The following is a 16987-nucleotide window of genomic DNA, read 5'->3' on the forward strand; positions in this document are numbered from 1 at the left end:
AATGGAGCGGAAAAAGCGAGGAAAAAAGTCGAAAAAAGGGGAAAGAAAAAGAAAGAAACTCAAAAAAAAATCCCACCCGTTTTCGTTGTTTTTTGGTCTGAGTATTTCAAGGTGTTTTTTTGTAGGTTGGAGGGACGGCGATGGCGGCAATAAAGGACGGAGGTGATGATGATGATGATGATGATGATGATAAAATGGGGTAGAAAAGAGAGGAATCCCCAAGTGGAGTTTTATTGGGGGTGGGGGGGGGATGGGGGGGGGCGGTTCGTTCGGTTTTGGGGGGGTTTATTTGGTTTTCATTTGGTTTCTTTTGTATAATAAAGTGCAGAAAGTTTCCGTGCCCCGCCTCGTTGATGGGCCGGTAATGGTGGTCGGGGTGATAATGGGGGGGGGGGGGTTGAGGGGGGGGCATAGGGTCGCTGTTGGGGGTTATTATGGGATGGATGTGTGGGGAATGGAGTAGGGGGGTCCTATAGGGGTCCTATAGGGGCGAATGGAGTAGGGGAGTCCATAGGGGTCCTATAGGGGGGAATGGAGTAGGGGGGTCCTATAGGGGTCCTATGGGGGTCCTATAGGGGGAATGGAGTAGGGGGGTCCTATAGGGGTCCTATAGGGGGGAATGGAGTAGGGGGGTCCTATAGGGGTCCTATAGGGGGGAATGGAGTAGGGGGGTCCTATAGGGGTCCTATAGGGGGAATGGAGTAGGGGGGTCCTATAGGGGTCCTATAGGGGGGAATGGAGTAGGGGGGTCCTATAGGGGTCCTATAGGGGGGAATGGAGTAGGGGGGTCCTATAGGGGTCCTATAGGGGGAATGGAGTAGGGGGGTCCTATAGGGGGGAATGGAGTAGGGGGGTCCTATAGGGGTCCTATAGGGGTCCTATAGGGGGGAATGGAGTAGAGGGGTCCATAGGGTCACTGCTGGCCTTGGGATCGTTGTGGGGTTGATATATGTGTTGTTATGGGGGGGATGGGGTCCTTGGGGGTCAAAACAGGGATGGGTGTCACTATGGGGGGTCCATGGGGATCGTTATTGGGGGGGGTTGGGAATGGGACCCCCCTGGGGGTTACTATGGGAAGAGGATGGGGGTAGGGGGTCTGTAGGGTTACAGCTGGGGGTCGTTGTGGGGGTATATGTAGAGATATGAGGGTCACTATGGGGAGGGAATGGGGGTAGAGGGGTCAGTGTTGGGGGGAACAGGGATGGGGGTCGTTGTGGGGGGGGGATGTGTGGGAATGGGACCCACATGGGGTTATTATGGGGGATAACGAAGGTATGGGGGGTAACGAAGGTATGGGGGTCTATGGGGGCAATGTGGGGGTGCATGGGGATGGGGGAGCCGTGGGGGGGTCACATGAGGGTCCATAGGGGTCAGTAGGGCAGGGATTACAACAGGGAGGGGACACAAGGATGGCAGATCCATAGGGGGGACCCTGAGGGGTCGCTATGGGGTGGGGGTTCCATTGGGGTCTCTATGGGGCCGGCCCTGCAGCACTGTACCGCCCATATAAGGCAATAGGCCACGCCCACTGAAGCCACGCCCACTTTAAGCCACGCCCTCAAATAGACCACGCCCCCATCTTAGCCCCGCCTCTTCCGCTCCCCATCCCCGCGCGGCTGCTCTCTCTCCTCATTGGTCGCTGCTCCTGCGGCGCTTTCCTATTGGCTACCAAGCAGGAGTGGGCGTGCCGCGCATGCGCATCTCGCCCAGCTCCCCCCCCTCCCTCCCCCACCCGCCGGCCCCTCCCCTCAGCGCCGCACCGAGCCAACATGGCGGCACCGGAACCGGGCCCGGCCGGGGGGCGGCGCTGAACGGCCCCGGGCCTGGGCCTGGGCCTCAGCCTGAGCCTGGCCCGGCAGCCTCGGGACTGAGCGCCGGTGAGTGACGGGTGGAACGGGAATGGGACTGAACAGCGCCACAGCAACGGGGAACCGAGAGACACGGCTTTGTTCGGGGATGGGAATGGGGGGGGGTAACGGGGGGTATGGGGGGGTGTAAAGGTATAGGGGGGGATAACGTTGTATATGGGGGGGTATAACGGTGTAAAGGGGGGTAGAGTGGTATAAGGGGGGGTATAACGTTGTATATGGGGGGTATAGTGGTATAAGGGGGGTAATGGGGTGTATGGGGGGGTATAACGGTATGTGGGGGTATAACGGGATAATGGGGGTATAACGGTATAAGGGGGGTATAATGGTATAAAGGGGGGTATAACGTTGTATATGGGGGGTATAATGGTATAAGGGGGGGTATAATTGTGTAAGTGGGGACATAATGGTATAAGGGGAGGGTTTAACATTGTATATGGGGGGTATAATGGTATAAGGGGGGTATAACGTTGTATATGGGGGGGTATAATGGTATATGGGGGTATAACGGGATAATGGGGGTATAACATTGTATATGGGGGGGTATAACGGTGTAAAGGGGGGTAATGGGGTGTATGGGGGGGTATAACGGTATATGGGGGTATAACGTTGTATAAGGGGGGGTATAATGGTATAAGGGGGTATAACGGTATAAGGGGGGGGTATAACATTGTATATGGGGGGTTTAATGGTATAAGGGGGGTATAACAGTATAAGGGGAGGTATAATGGTATATGGGGGGGTATAACGGTATAAGGGGGGTATAACGCTGTATATGGGGGAGTTCGATCCTCCCCTCCATGGCAACAGTTGGGGCACAGTGTGAGGTTGCCCCCCCCCCCCCCCCCATCTTAATGCTTTATTTGATCGATTGCTTTTGGGTTTGCCCCCCCCCAATTCACACACATCCCCCCCAACAGCCGGTTTGGGACCCTCTCCCCTATATCCATGGGTAGGAGGGGGTTGGCTGTGGGTATAGATTGGGGGGGTTAATAGGGGTCTATCTGCACTGTCTGCACTCAGTGTCCCCCCCCATCCTCAGCCCTCTCCCTGTGCCCCCCCCCTGCTATGAGCGTCGGCCGCCGCTTCCCCCTGAGCAGCTGCAAATGAAAATGGAGGATATGTCTGTGGCTGGCCTGGATAACAGCAAGCTGGAGGTGAGCAGACACAGCCACCCCTATGGGGATGGGGCACACTATGTGTCCCCCCCTATTTCTATCTCCCCCTCCCATTCTCATCCTCTCGCTCCCTTTGCTCTGCAGGCCATTGCGCATGAGATCTATGCAGAGCTGGTGGAGGACGCCTGCCTGGGGCTGTGCTTCGAGGTGCATCGCGCCGTCAAATGCGGCTACTTCTTCTTGGATGACACCGACCCCGACAGCATGAAGGACTTTGGTGAGGAGGAAACGGGGGGGGGAGACAACAGGGAGAAATCCATGGGGTGAGATATAGGGCTGGGCTCATTGCTCCCCCCCCTTCCCACCTTTCCTGACCCACAGAGATCGTGGACCAGCCGGGGGTGGACATCTTTGGGCAGGTTTACAACCAATGGAAGAACAAGGAATGTGTCTGCCCCAACTGCAGCCGCAGCATCGCCGCCTCCCGCTTCGCCCCCCACCTGGAGAAGTGCCTGGGGATGGGTCGTAACAGCAGCCGAATCGCCAACCGCAGGTGAGACCCCCCCAAAAACAGCCATAACCATGGGGGAAACTGAGGCACAGCAGTTTGGTTGTGGGCTGGGAGCTCCGTGCTGTCCCCATCCCTCACTGTGCTGGGGATGGGAGCACTGAGATCCACTAATCCAACCCCAGCCCACCCCCATCGTGCCCACCCACCACATCCCTCAGTCCTTGGTCACCCCCGTGGCCAATGGGGCTCCCTGTGCCAGTCTGACTTTGGAGAAGGAATTTCTGATGCTGGGTGGGCACAGAGATGGGGAAAGGGGGAGATGGGGGGGTGACAATGGGGACCTGATGCCACCCCCCCTCCCTGGGCAGGATTGCGAGCAGCAACAACATGAACAAGTCGGAGAGTGACCAAGAGGACAATGACGACATCAATGACAATGACTGGTCCTATGGCTCTGAGAAGAAAGGTGGGATGGGATGGGGATGGGGATGGGGATGGGATGGGGATGGGGATGGGGATGGGATGGGATGGGGATGGGGATGGGATGGGGATGGGATGGGACGGGATGGGGATGGGATGGGACGGGATGGGGATGGGGATGGGATGGGGATGGGGATGGGGATGGGATGGGGATGGGATGGGATGGGGATGGGATGGGGATGGGGATGGGATGGGATGGGGATGGGATGGGATGGGGATGGGGATGGGGTGGGATGGGGTGGGATGGGATGGGGATGGGATGGGATGGGATGGGGATGGGGATGGGATGGGATGGGGATGGGATGGGATGGGGATGGGGTGGGATGGGGATGGGGATGGGGTGGGATGGGATGGGATGGGATGGGGATGGGATGGGATGGGGATGGGGATGGGATGGGATGGGGATGGGATGGGATGGGGATGGGATGGGATGGGGATGGGGATGGGGTGGGATGGGGTGGGATGGGATGGGATGGGATGGGATGGGATGGGATGGGATGGGATGGGATGGGATGGGATCATGTTGTGCTGTCTCTTGTGCCCCATCCCTGTGCTGGGGGGGTGGGGGAGCACTGACCTGGTAGTGTTGGGTGGGGTGACATTTTGGGCTAAATTTTGCCAAAAGGAGTGAAAATTCTTCTCTTTCCCTGCAGCAAAGAAGAGGAAATCGGATAAGGTGAGTGGGGGGGGGGCAGCTTTGGGGGTGCTCTTGGTGCCCCCCTGCCCACCTCAGGGCTGGCTGGGGGCTGTGGGGCTGCCCCCCCCCAACTCTCTGCTCTCTTTGCAGAACCCCAACTCACCCCGCAGGTCCAAGTCCCTGAAACACAAGAATGGTGAGGGGATGGGGGGGCTGTGGGGGGGGTTGGGTGAGTGGTTGGGGCTGTGAATTGGGGGGGGTGGGGGCAGGGCTGTAATGAAGGGGCTGTAAGGGGGGTTGGGGAGCACTAACTTCACCCCCCTTCCTTTTTTCAGGTGAACTCAGTGGGAACCCAGACCCCTTCAAGGTGAGGGAACCCCGTCCCCTCCTGTCCCCCCCCCCCCCCCCCCACATCCCAGGTCATGGCTCATGTCACTGAGTGGGGGGGGGTCTGACACCACTCCCTGTCTCCCCTCAGTACAGCAACTCAGCAGGAATCAGCTACGAGACGCTGGGCCCGGAGGAGCTGAGGACGCTGCTCACCACGGTGAGGGGGGGGGCACGGGGTGTCCTGGGGGGGGGAAGGTGCCCTTTGGGGGAAGGGGGGGGTATGAGTGAGCTCAGAACAGCACCAGACTGGGGACATGCCCAGGGGATGCTGTGGTGTGGGGGGAGGTTGAGTTGGGGGGGGGGTCACACTCATATAGTGCAGCTCCATGTCCCCACGATCCCTCACCCAGCTCCTCTCTCCCCAGCAATGCGGGGTCATCTCTGAACACACCAAGAAGATGTGCACCAGGTGAGTGAATAGTGAGGGGGCTCTGGGGGCTGCCTGCAGGCTGATGGAGCTGTGTGTGTGTTTTGGGGGGGGGGGGGGGGGGGATGCAGCTGAGCACCTCACTCAGCCCCACCCCCCCCCCAGATCCCTGCGGTGTCCCCAGCACACGGATGAGCAGCGGAGGTCGGTCCGGATTTACCTCCTTGGTCCTTCAGCGTAAGTGAGGATCCTGGGGGGGGGGATTGGAGCCTGGTTTTGGGGGGGGGGCTTTTAACCCCCAGCCCTGGCACACGGTGCTGCTGTGCAGGTCCCTGCCTGAGGCTGAGAGCAGCGTGGAGAACGACGGCTTTGACGTGGCAGAGAGTCAGGCCATCATGAGCCGCCTGCAGTGGGATGGAGCCTCCGACATCTCCCCCTCGGATTCAGCTTCTTCCAAAGCCAGTGAGTGCTGAGGGCGAGGGGGCAAAATGGGGTGGGGGGGAGCACAGCACCGAGCCCCAAAGCCCCCCCCCATCTAACACCAGCAGTGCCCAACTCCCCCCCCCACATCCTGCAGGTACCAACAACTCCGAGTCCCGTAAGACCAAGAAGAAGAAGCCCCACCTGGGGTTGGTGAGTGGAGCCCCGGGGTTGGGATCCAGCAAGAAGAAGAAGCCCAAACCCCCCGCCCCACACACCCCCAGCATCTACGATGACATCAACTGAGCACCACGGGGAGGACGGATGGACAGACAGACACAGAGACAGACGGACGTGGGGTACCCGGGGGGCTGCAGGACTCAGCCATTGCTGGGGGTTGGGGCTGCAGTTGGGAGCCCCTGTTTGTGCCCCCCCCCCCCCCCCCCGACCCCCTCCACCCCCATCCCCCCCATCCCGGTGCCTCTATTTATTCTGTGACGTTGTTTTTGTACTGGGAGGGATCCCATAAGTGCCCCCACCCCCCCTTGCATCGCTCCCCCCCCCCAGTCCTGCTACAGTCCCCCTTGCGTTCCCCCCCTCCAGAGCACCCCGTATCAGTGGGGTGGGGGGCCATGGGCCCATGGGGGGGGGCACAGAATTCTTTCTGTTGCTCCAGGCTGGTGCTATGGAGTCAGGCTCAGGATGGGGCATATGGTTGGAGGGGGGGGGGGATGTTCTCTGTGGGACCCCTCCTCCTCTTGAAGCCTGTGGTTGGGGTATGGGGGGGTTGTGGGGCTGTGCATGCTGCGTGTGTGGGGCGACTGCAGCTTTACCCCCCCATACACCCAGCTGATCTCGTTTGGGTGAAGGGGGGGGAACCCCGACCTCCTAATGCTCTGTCGGGGGGGGGGGTTGAACAGAGTGGGGTCTCTATGGTTGGGGGTCTTGGTCTTTGTTGCCCCCCCTCCCTTAAGGCTGGGGGCAGAACGGGTCCTTGCAGCTGCAGCCCCCCCCCCCCCCCCCACTGCAGGCCCCGCAGCGATCTGCTCTGTGCCCCCCCCAACCAGAACCGGACCAGTCACCCCCCAACCCCCCCCTCTCCTCCCCAACCCCCCCCCGGCCAGTCCTTCCTTCGGGTCTTGCGAATTATGGTGCTGTCCGTTCTGGATTCACTCGTTTCAAACTGCTGCTAAAGGCAATTGCTGGGGGGGGGGGGGGGGGGCGCTCGGAGCTGGCCTTCGTGTGCCCCGACCCTCGGGGGGGTCCCGATGGGGGGGGGGGATATTATAATGGGGGGGGGTACATTGTGGGGTTCATTGTTGGCCGCGTCCCGTGCGCAGGTGGTCGTGAGGTCCGTGTGTCCGTGCGTGGGCCGTGCCCGCAACGCCCCCCCCCCTCCTTTAAGCCCCCCCCCCCCGTTATAAATAAACCCGCGTCATGGACTGCAGTGGGCGCGGGAAATGCGGCGCGCCACGTCGCGCGTGTTTACGTCATGTGGTTATGTCACGTGGTTGCGTCACAGCGGCGCGGGCGCGCGCGGAAAGAGCACGTGCGTCAGCGCTGCGTCACAACTATGGGGGGCGGGGGTTGTCGCGGGGTGATGACGTCAGGCGGTGGGCGGGGCAACGAGTCATTTCGCCCCCGATAGGCGGGGCTTAGAGTATGTGGGCGGGGCCTGAAGGTTAGGGGCGGGGCTTAGGGGTGATGGGCGTGGCCTGGCTGTGTCTCCTCCCCCCTCCCAGCTCTTATCGCCTTCCCACCCCTCCTCCCCCCCATATAAAGACCCCCAGCAGCCATTTCCACACCTGCTTTATTCCCATAAGCCCCCCATAGGGTCACCCCCAGCCGGGCTGGGTGACACTGACCCCCTCAAAGCCCCCCCATTCAGTTAATGATCCCCCCATTCAACTAATGATCCCCCCATTCAATTAATGATCCCCCCATTCAATTAATGATCCCCCCATTTAGTTAATGATCCCCCCATTCAGTTAATGATCCCCCCATTCAATTAATGATCCCCCCATTCAATTAATGATCCCCTCCATTGGCAGCTGCAGGTACCGTTGTAGCGCTGGCGGCAGTGAGAGCTCAGGGATGGCGCTGTGACATCGGGCTCCCAGGTGCCTCCTTAGGGCACAACGTGCCAAGTGCTGCAGGCAGCGGGGCTGCCCCGCCATGCGGACGGCGGATGTGTAGAACTCACGGTGCTCCTGGGGTTAATGGGGGGTTAATGGGGGTTTAATGGGGGGGTTTAATGGGCTGACACCATGACCGTGTGCCCCGTCTCACCTCCCACAGCTCCGGTGGAACAGCGTCCAGCCACGTGTCCAGGGGTGGGATCCGATCGTAGGCGTTGAGCAGCAGCTCCAAAGCGGGAGGGTGAGAGCAGCAGAACTTCAGCATCTGTTGGTACAGGGACAGCACAGCGACGGGTCACATCGGTGTCACAGAGTGACCCGGGTTGGAAGGGACCTCAAGGATCATGTAGCTCCAACCCCCCTGTCTAGCAGGGCCACCAAACATACACATTTACTAGATCAGGTTGCCCAGGAGACCCCATAGATTCCCATAGAGACCCCATAGACCCCATAGAGACCCCATAGATCCCCATAGAGACCCCATAGATCCCCTTAGAGACCCCATAGACCCCATAGATCCCCATAGAGACCCCATAGATCCCCTTAGAGACCCCACTGATCCCCATAGAGACCCCATTGATCCCCATAGAGACCCCATAGACCCCATCAATCCCCATAGAGACCCCATAGATCCCCATAGACCCCATAGATCAGGTTGCCCATGGCCCCGTCCAACCTGGCCTTGAACACCTCCAAGGACGGGGCATCCACAACCTCCCTGTGCAGCCTGTCCCAGGCCCTAACCACTCTCCTAGTGAAGAACTTCCCCCTAACATCCAACCTAAATCTTCCCTCTTTTAACTTCAAACCATTTCCCCGTGTCCTGTTATTATCAGCCCTTTCCAAGAGTTTACTCCCCTCCTGGGGGTGTCACAGCCCATCTCACACACACGCTACGTTCCCATCTCACCCTCTCCCTGTGTCCCTCTATGGCCGTTCCCCCTCGTCCCACCTCCCCCCATGTCCCCCCTCATCCTCCTCCTGGTCCCATTGTGTCCCCGCACCTTGGGCCGCACCGGCCCCGCCCCGTGCTCCAGCAGCAGCGCGATGTTTCTCTCCGGCCGGTGCTGGCTGTACTCGGGCACAGCTCTGAGCGCACAGTCCATGGGTGAATCCCCGGCTCCATTAGTAGCGCTGGGATCAGCTCCGTGCCGCAGCAGCAGCCGAACCAGCTCGTGCTGTGCGTTCCCACAGGCGTTATGCAGCGGGGTGTGGCCTTTCCTCCCCGCTGCACCAGGGTCGGCCCCGGCCTCGAGCAGCCGCTGAACCACGAGGCAAAAGGCGGCGGCGTCCCGGGGCCGTTCGGCAGCGGCACAGGCCGCGTTCAGGGCGGTCTCCCCTTGGCGGCTGCGCAACGCGGGGTCGGCTCCGTGTTTCAGGTACAGCGCCACGTGCTCGGCCAAACCGCGCCCCGCGGCCACGTGCAGCGCCGTCAGGGCGCGCTCCCGCGTCGCCAGGTTTACCCGCGCTCCGTGGGCCAATAGGAGCTCAGCGCACCTGGAGGAGGGGGGGGGGGCGGGGTGAGACCACCGGGAACGGGACCCCCAACAAACCGGGACCCCCAGACCCCCCCGGGACCCACAACCCACCAGGACCCCCAACCCACAGGGACCCCCAAACCCCCTGGGGACCCCCAACCCCTCCCAGGACCCCCAGCCCCCCCAGTGACCCCTAAGCACCCTCCCGAAGCCCCCTCCCCCCCCCCTTGTGGCCCCGCGTCGCAGCGCGAAGCCGGTGGGCGTGGCTTGAAGTTGGGCTCGCGCTGTTTTGTGGGCGTGGCTTGCTGCAGGGAACCAATAGGAATTGGGTGAGGGCGGAGCCTGGCATGCAAATGAGGAGTTCGGGTGTGGGCGGGGTCTGAGGGAGACGGTGGGGCGGTGGGCGGGGCTACAGGGCGGGCGTGACCAATGGGCGTGATTAAGGGGCGGGGCATCGCATGCAAATAAAGTGGGGTTTATATAATGAGGGGGCGTGGCCATGCAAATTATGTGGGCGTTGCATATGGGGCGTGGTCATGCAAATCAACTGGGATGTGAATAAGGAAGGGGCGTGGTCATGCAAATTAAGCGATAGATGCACAACGAGGGGCGTGGCCATGCATGCAAATGAATAGAGGGATTGGAAGTGGGCGTGGCTTGCCGCCGAAGTGGGCGTGGCTTGCCGCCGCGGTCACGCCGTACTTGATGCTGTGGGGCGCGGTGCAGAGATGTAACGGGGCGCTGCCGTCCGAGCCGAGTAAATTGGGGTCAGCTCCAAAGGAAAGCAATAGGAGGGTACACGAGGGTCTGGGGGCGGCCACGCTGTCGTGTAAAGCCCCACGACCCCCAACCACGGCGTCCACGTCCGCCCCGCACAGCAGCAGGTGCCGGGCGCACTCGTCGTAACCGCGGGATGCGGCGATTCGGAGCGGTGACGTGTGTTGTGTGCGGGGACTGAGCACCCACAGCCCTGGGGGGGGACAGGGAGGGGGGGTTAATCCTATAAACCTATAACCGTATAACCCTATAAAACCCTAACCCTATAGCCCTAACCCTATAACCCTATAGCCCTAAACCTATAACCCTATAGCCCTAACCCTATAACCCTAACCCTATAACCCTATAGCCCTAACCCTATAGCCCTATAGCCCTAACCCTATAGCCCTAACCCTATAGCCCTATAGCCCTAACCCTATAGCCCTAACCCTATAGCCCTAACCCTATAGCCCTATAGCCCTAACCCTATAACCCTAACCCTATAGCCCTAACCCTATAACCCTAACTCTATAACCCTAAAACCCTATAACCCTATAACCCTAACCCTATAGCCCCAACCCTATAGTCCTAACCCTATAACCTTAACCCTATAACCCCAACCCTATAGCCCTAACCCTATAAAACCCTAACCCTATAGCCCCAACCCTATAACACCCTATAGCCCTAACCCTGTAACCCTAACCCTATAACCCTAATCCTATAACCCTAACTCTATAACCTGAACCCTATAAGCCCCCTATAACCCCCAATAATGACATTGGAAGCTACATATGTAATAGACCCCTCCTAAATCGCAGCCCCCCCCTCCAAACGTGCGACCCCCCCTCCAAATATGAGGACACCCCCCCCCTCCAAATGTGGGTCCCCCCCCCCAATTCCAGGTCACCCCATCTACAATCAGCCCGTCCTATTGGATCATGGGGTCTCACCTCACAAAACTGAGGACCCTCCTCCCTCATTCAGGCCCAGACCCCTCCACAATCAAGTGACCCCCCCATTCCCCATACATCCCTCTATAGCCCCCCCCCATAACCCCCTCCCAATCAAGTAACCCCCCCCCATTCCCCATAGCCCCCCCCCATCAAGTAACCCCCTCCCATTCCCCATAGCCCCCCTCCATAGCCCCCTCCCCCCATTCCCCATAGCCCCCCCACCCATTCCCCATAGACCCCCCCAATCAAGTAACCGCCCCCCATTCCCCATAGCCCCTCCATAGCCCCCATTCCCCATAGCCCCCCCATCAAGTAACCCCCCCCATTCCCCATAGCCCCCCCCAAATCGAGTAACCCCCCCCAATTCCCCATAGCACCCCTCCATAGACCCCCCATTCCCCATAGCCCCCCCCCATCAAGTAACCCCCCACCATTCCCCATAGCCCCTTCCATAGCCCCCCCCCATTCCCCATAGCCCCCCTCATTCCCCATAGCCCCCCCCATCAAGTAACTCCCCCATTCCCCATAGCCCCCCTTCATAGCCCCCTCCCACCTATTCCCCATAGCCCCATCCATAGGCCCCCCATCAAGTAACCCCCCCCTCATTCCCATTAGCCCCTTCCATAGATCCCCCCCATTCCCCATAGCCCCCCCCCCCAAATCGAGTAACCCCCCCATTCCCCATATCCCCCCTCCACAGACCCCCCACCCATTCCCTATAGCCCCCCCCAATCGAGTAAACCCCCCCAATTCCCCATAGCCCCCCCCACATTTCCCATAGCCCCCCTCCATAGCCCCCCCATTCCCCATAGGCCCCCCCCCATCAAGTAACCCCCCCATTCCCCATAGCCCCCCTCCATAGCCCCCCCATTCCCCATACCCCCCCCCATACCCCCCCATACCCTGCTCAGGTGCCCACAGCAGCTCCTCGCTGTGTGTCTCCAGCACCATGTTTGCCGTGCTCTCATCCTTGAAGATCCCTTTGACTCTCTGCAGATCCCCGGCATACAAAGCATTATGCACCGCCGGGTCCCGGCAGCACCGCGGCCTCCTGTTACTGCTGTAGCTTTGGGGTCGGGGGTTGTGGGGCCGCAGCCTCATTGCTGCCCATTCCCGAGCTATAAACCTTCTTCTCTCCTCCCTTTCCAGCAGCTCCCGTTGGGCCTGAAGGGAGCGAAGGGCGGAGGAGGAGAAAGCAAAGGTTTCCTGGGCCATGGGGTCCCAAAAGCCGAGTCCTGTGAGTGGGGTTGGGGTTATAAATAGGGCTCGTGCTTCACCCCGTACCCAGCACGGCCCTATAAATAACTGCGGTAAACAGAGTCACGTTGGTTATAGGGGGGGGAGGGAGAGTGAAGGTGGGTGCAGAGTGGGGGGGGTTGTGGGGTCACAACTTGTAGGGTGAATGGGTTTGGGGTGCAATGGGGAAAGGCAACGTGGGATCTAATGGGGGGCTGGGGGGGGAATGAAGCAGCAGCACAAGAGGAGCAGAACCAACAGCCCTTTAATGTGGGGTCGAATGTGGGGTTGAATGTGGGGTTGAATGTGGGGTCGAATGTGGGGTTGAATGTGGGGTTGGGGTCATCCATCATCCAGATGAGAAGAAATCCTCGGGGAGCTCCCGCAGGATCCCATCCAGGTCGTCTGTATGGACACAGGGAGGAAAGGGGTCGATGTGGGGCTGGATGATGGAGCTATTTGGGGTCCCACCCCATGGGGCGCAGGGCTCGGTGCTCACCCATCTCGCAGCCATCGCTCCCTGTAGGATCCTGATGTCTGGGCTCTGTGCTCTGTGGGTCCAGCCCAAAGCTTTGGGGTGGGGGCTGTGGGGCAGAGCTGCCCGTATCCCCATCCCCACATATAGGGACGTGGGTTGGGATCGGGGCAGGACGCTGCTGGGATAACGAGACCTATAAAAGGGAATAGGATTTGGGGGGGGGTCCAGCCTTCCCTGTGTACCCCCCCCTTATACCCAGCTCACCTCTGGCTGTGACAGCCCCACGTCGGGGTCGGGGCTGTAGATGCGCAGCAGGTTGGTGGGGGTGACGTTGAGGTAGTGGTTGCGGTGGGAGGGGGAGAAGACCCCAACCTGATATAGGGCAGAGATGGGGGTCAGGGGGGTTGTCTGTACACAGTGTCTGTATGGGGGGGATGGATGGATGCATCAGACCTGATTCAGTAGTAACACAGCACCAGGTTTCAGCTCGCTCTGCCGCTGCTCCAGCAGCAGGCGATGCAATGTGCCCTGCATCTCACCTGGGGGAAAGGATTGGGGTTATGGGGGGGATCTGTGGGGTGGGGATGGGGATGGGATGGGATGGGGATGGGGATGGGGATGGGGATGGGGTGGGGATGGGATGGGATGGGGATGGGGATGGGGATGGGGATGGGATGGGGATGAGGTGGGGATGGGGATGGGGATGAGGTGGGGATGGGATGGGGATGGGGTTGGGATGGGGATGGGATGGGGATGGAGGAGGTTCCTCTCACCAGTCGGGTCCCTGAACACAGCACCAGCATCGATGCTGCTCCTGCTGAGGCCTTTTAATCATCACGGCCATGCTGGGCACTTTGTTCCTCGGGAGCTGCTTTAGTGCTGCCTGCGGGCACCGACCCCATAGCACCACAGCCCCATAGCACCGCGGCCCCATAGCACTGCAGCCCCATAGCAGGGGCTTAGGGGTGGGATCTGGGTTGAGCTGACCTTGCGCAGCACCATCACCACGCTGTACGTCCTGAGGAAGCAGCCGGGATCCCCCTCATCCAGCCCCAGCTCCGTCTTCATGCTCAGCCAGGGACCCCTCGTAAAGTCCTCGTCTGAAGGTGGGGGGGGTCCAGGCAGCTCCTATTGGGGGGGGGGGGGGTACAGCAGAGCAGCAGTTTGTGTGTGCCCCCCTAGTGCTGTATGTGCCCCCCATAGCTGTGTGTGCCCCATAGGGCTGTGTGCCCTATAGCTGTGTGTGCCCCCCCATAGCTCTGTGCCCCCCATAGGGCTGTGTGCCCTATAGCTGTGTGTGCCCCATAGGGCTGTGTGCCCTATAGCTGTGTGCCCCCCCCCCCCCCATAGCTGTGTGCCCCATAGAGCTGTGTGTGCCCCATAGGGCTGTGTGTCCCCCCCAGTGCTGTATGTGCCCCCCCCCATAGCTGTGTGCCCCATAGAGCTGTGTGCCCCCCCATAGCTGTGTGTGCCCCATAGAGCTGTGTGCCCCCCCCCATAGCTGTGTGCCCCATAGAGCTGTGTGTGCCCCATAGGGCAGAGAAGAGGCTTCACCTCCACCCTGTGCTTCGCCACCGCCCCATGGACCGGAGCCGTGTGGGTCGCAATGAGGATCTGCTCCAGGTTCTGCTTTCCCTGGGGGGGGGGGGGCAGAAAACAACAAGCATTTATTGCATATAGACCCCAACCAACAGCCCCCATTGGGGCTATGGGGGGGTATAGGACCCTTCCTCACCCCCCCCCCCCCATATTGACCCACCTGTTGTTGGGGGAGCAGCCCCGCGGGGCCGGGGAATCGGGGGCGGCTCTTTGCCTTTATTGTGGGTCTGGGGGCGGCGGGGGGGGGGGCTCTGCTGGCTGCGGCCACTAATTGAACTACGTGGTTGGTGAGAACAGGGGGGGGCGGGACCCCCGGGGGGGGCTCCGAAGGGGGGGGGGGATCGCTGGACCCGGGCCCCCCCCATAGCTTTGTGTTGTGGGGGGGGGGTGATGGGGGGGGGCGTTGAGCTCCGGCCGAGCTGGGTCTCAGCGCCCATTTATGGGTCGGGGTGGGGGGGGCTCCGAGCCGGGCTCTCTTGGAGACCCCCCCCCCACTTAAAGCCGGGTCTCCCCCCCCGCTGTGTTGGGTTCTGTGGGGAGGGAGAAGCGATGCTCGGCGTCACGGACAGCAGACAGGAATTCCTATGGGTGTGAGGGGGGTGAGCACCATAAACCCCATAAACCCCCATAAACCCCCCATATAGCCCATAAACCCCCCATATAACCCGCCATATAAACCCCATAAAGCCCCATAAAGCCCCTATATACCCCCATAAACCCCCCATATAACCCCCATAAACCCCCCCCATATAACCCCCCATATAACACCACAAACCCCCATATAAACCCCATAAGTCCCCATATAAACCCCATAAACCCCCCATATAAACCCCCATATAACCCCATAAACCCCCCATATAACCCCATAAACCCCCCATATAACCCCATAAGCCCCCCATATACCCCCCATAAAACCCCCCCATATAACCCCCCATATAACCCCCCCATATAACCCCCCCATATAACCCCCCCATATAACCCCCCCATATAACCCCCCATAAACCCCCATATAAACCCCATAAACCCCCATATAACCCCTATAAACCCCCCCATATAACCCCTATAAACCCCCCCATATAACCCCTATAAACCCCCCCATATAACCCCATAAACCCCCCCCATATAACCCCTATAAACCCCCCCATATAACCCCTATAAACCCCCCCATATAACCCCTATAAACCCCCCCATATAACCTGCCATATAACCCCATAAACCCCCCATATAACCCCATAAACCCCCCATATAAACCCCATAAACCCCCCCATATAACCCGCCATATAAACCCCATAAAGCCCCATAAAGCCCCTATATACCCCCCCAAACCCCCCATATAACCCCACAAACCCCCCATATAACCCCCCATAAACCCCATAAACCCCCATATAAACCCCATAAACCCCCCATATAACCCCCCAAACCCCCCATATAACCCCCATAAACCCCCCATATAAACCCCATAAACCCCCCATATAACCCCATAAACCCCCCATAAAACCCCATAAACCCCCCCATATACCCCCCATAAACCCCCCCAAAAAAACCCATAAACCCCCATAAACCCCCCATAAAACCCCACAAACCCCCCATATAACCCCCATAAACCCTTCATATAACCCCCCCCATATAACCCCATAAACCCCCATAAACCCCCCCATATAACCCCCCCCAAAACCCCCATAAACCCCCATATAACCCCATAAACCCCCCACAGACCCCCATAAACCCCCCCCAATATAACCCCCCCAAACCCCCCATATAACCCCACAAACCCCCCATAAACCCCCATAAACTCCCATAAACCCCCCATATAACCCCCCAAAAAACCTCCATAAAACCCCATAAACCCCCCATATAACCCCCCATATAAGCCCCCCAAATAAACCCCCATATAACCCTCATAAACCCCCCATATAAATCCCCCATATAACCCCATAAACCCCTATGAAACGCCATATAACCCCCCCCATATACCCCCATATACCCCCATAAACCCCCATAAACCCCCATATAACCCCATAAACCCCTATGAAACGCCATATAACCCCCCCATATACCCCCATAAACCCCCATATAACCCCATAAACCCCCATAAACCCCCATATAACCCCATAAGCCCCCCATATAACCCCATATAACCCCATATAACCCCCCACAGACCCCCATAAACCCCCCCTCTCACCTCATCCCCCAGATCCCCGTCCTCTCCGAACCGCCGTTGTAGGCCGCACGCCTGCGGGTTGGGGGGGTCCATTAGGATCCATTAGGATCCATTGGGATCCATTGGGGTCCATAGGGTCCATCATGGCCCCCATACGACCCCCCCCATAAACCTCAGCCCCCCCCCCCGTTACCATGGCGGCGGCGGAGGCGGAAGTGGAGGGAGCGGGACTCGAACCCTCGGCCCCGTGCGTGGATCCGGAAGCGCCGCTCTTAAAGGGGCCGCGTCACCTCGAGGTGCACACGCGTGTCAATGCGCCTGCGTGAGGGCGGGCACACGCGTGTCAGCGCACACACACGTGTCCACACACACATGCCAATGAACATCCATGTTGATT

General features: G+C 59.7%; 2 protein-coding genes and 1 long non-coding RNA gene across 6 annotated transcripts; 1 reads left to right on the forward strand and 2 right to left on the reverse strand.

The window, feature by feature from the left end:
* The first annotated feature begins 1745 nt into the window (after positions 1 to 1745).
* On the forward strand, positions 1746 to 7279 carry ATXN7L3 (ataxin 7 like 3). 4 transcript variants are annotated; one of them, XM_085523636.1, is made up of 13 exons: positions 1746 to 1877; positions 2892 to 3025; positions 3131 to 3263; positions 3368 to 3539; positions 3866 to 3963; positions 4631 to 4653; positions 4765 to 4810; positions 4950 to 4981; positions 5093 to 5161; positions 5370 to 5413; positions 5537 to 5608; positions 5700 to 5833; positions 5949 to 7279. In XM_085523636.1, exons 2-13 carry the CDS (start codon positions 2975 to 2977, stop codon positions 6095 to 6097), a joined length of 1023 nt encoding a protein of 340 aa, XP_085379762.1. In that variant the 5' UTR covers positions 1746 to 1877; positions 2892 to 2974; the 3' UTR covers positions 6098 to 7279. The 4 variants fall into 4 exon arrangements, with proteins under 4 accessions (XP_085379762.1, XP_085379764.1, XP_085379760.1 ...); XM_085523638.1 differs by having other exon boundaries at positions 2911 to 3025; XM_085523634.1 differs by having other exon boundaries at positions 4631 to 4810.
* Positions 7280 to 7582: 303 nt separating this feature from the next.
* Positions 7583 to 13958, reverse strand: LOC107325282 (ankyrin repeat and SOCS box protein 16). The gene is made up of 10 exons (XM_085523633.1): positions 13818 to 13958; positions 13604 to 13713; positions 13284 to 13369; positions 13095 to 13202; positions 12852 to 13023; positions 12019 to 12351; positions 10110 to 10377; positions 8934 to 9426; positions 8081 to 8194; positions 7583 to 8001 (listed from the first exon to the last, which is right to left on the reverse strand). Exons 3-10 carry the CDS (start codon positions 13362 to 13364, stop codon positions 7816 to 7818), a joined length of 1755 nt encoding a protein of 584 aa, XP_085379759.1. The 5' UTR covers positions 13365 to 13369; positions 13604 to 13713; positions 13818 to 13958; the 3' UTR covers positions 7583 to 7815.
* Positions 13959 to 14872: 914 nt separating this feature from the next.
* On the reverse strand, positions 14873 to 16923 carry LOC146757284 (uncharacterized). The gene is made up of 3 exons (XR_014937085.1): positions 16784 to 16923; positions 16612 to 16662; positions 14873 to 15011 (listed from the first exon to the last, which is right to left on the reverse strand). It is a non-coding gene; the product is annotated as an uncharacterized LOC146757284 (long non-coding RNA).
* Positions 16924 to 16987: the final 64 nt, after the last annotated feature.

The sequence above is a fragment of the Coturnix japonica genome, chromosome 24 (assembly GCF_054131305.1).
Source record: "Coturnix japonica strain WE chromosome 24, WE-NBRP24, whole genome shotgun sequence".
Classification (NCBI taxonomy): domain Eukaryota; kingdom Metazoa; phylum Chordata; class Aves; order Galliformes; family Phasianidae; genus Coturnix; species Coturnix japonica.

What these genes read in the sequence shown, in the direction of transcription:
- ATXN7L3 (XM_085523634.1), top strand. Translation starts at nt 2,975, where the DNA reads ATGAAAATGGAGGATATGTCTGTGGCTGGCCTGGATAACAGCAAGCTG. An exon ending in CTATGGCTCTGAGAAGAAAG is followed by an intron (nt 3,964 to 4,630) that starts GTGGGATGGGAT and finishes CTTTCCCTGCAG; the next exon opens with CAAAGAAGAGGAAATCGGAT. An exon ending in TTCAGCTTCTTCCAAAGCCA is followed by an intron (nt 5,834 to 5,948) that starts GTGAGTGCTGAG and finishes CACATCCTGCAG; the next exon opens with GTACCAACAACTCCGAGTCC.
- LOC107325282 (XM_085523633.1), bottom strand. Translation starts at nt 13,364, where the DNA reads ATGCAGGGCACATTGCATCGCCTGCTGCTGGAGCAGCGGCAGAGCGAG. An exon ending in TGGGGCTGTCACAGCCAGAG is followed by an intron (nt 13,024 to 13,094) that starts GTGAGCTGGGTA and finishes TCCCTTTTATAG; the next exon opens with GTCTCGTTATCCCAGCAGCG. An exon ending in GAGCGATGGCTGCGAGATGG is followed by an intron (nt 12,352 to 12,851) that starts GTGAGCACCGAG and finishes CCCCACTCACAG; the next exon opens with GACTCGGCTTTTGGGACCCC.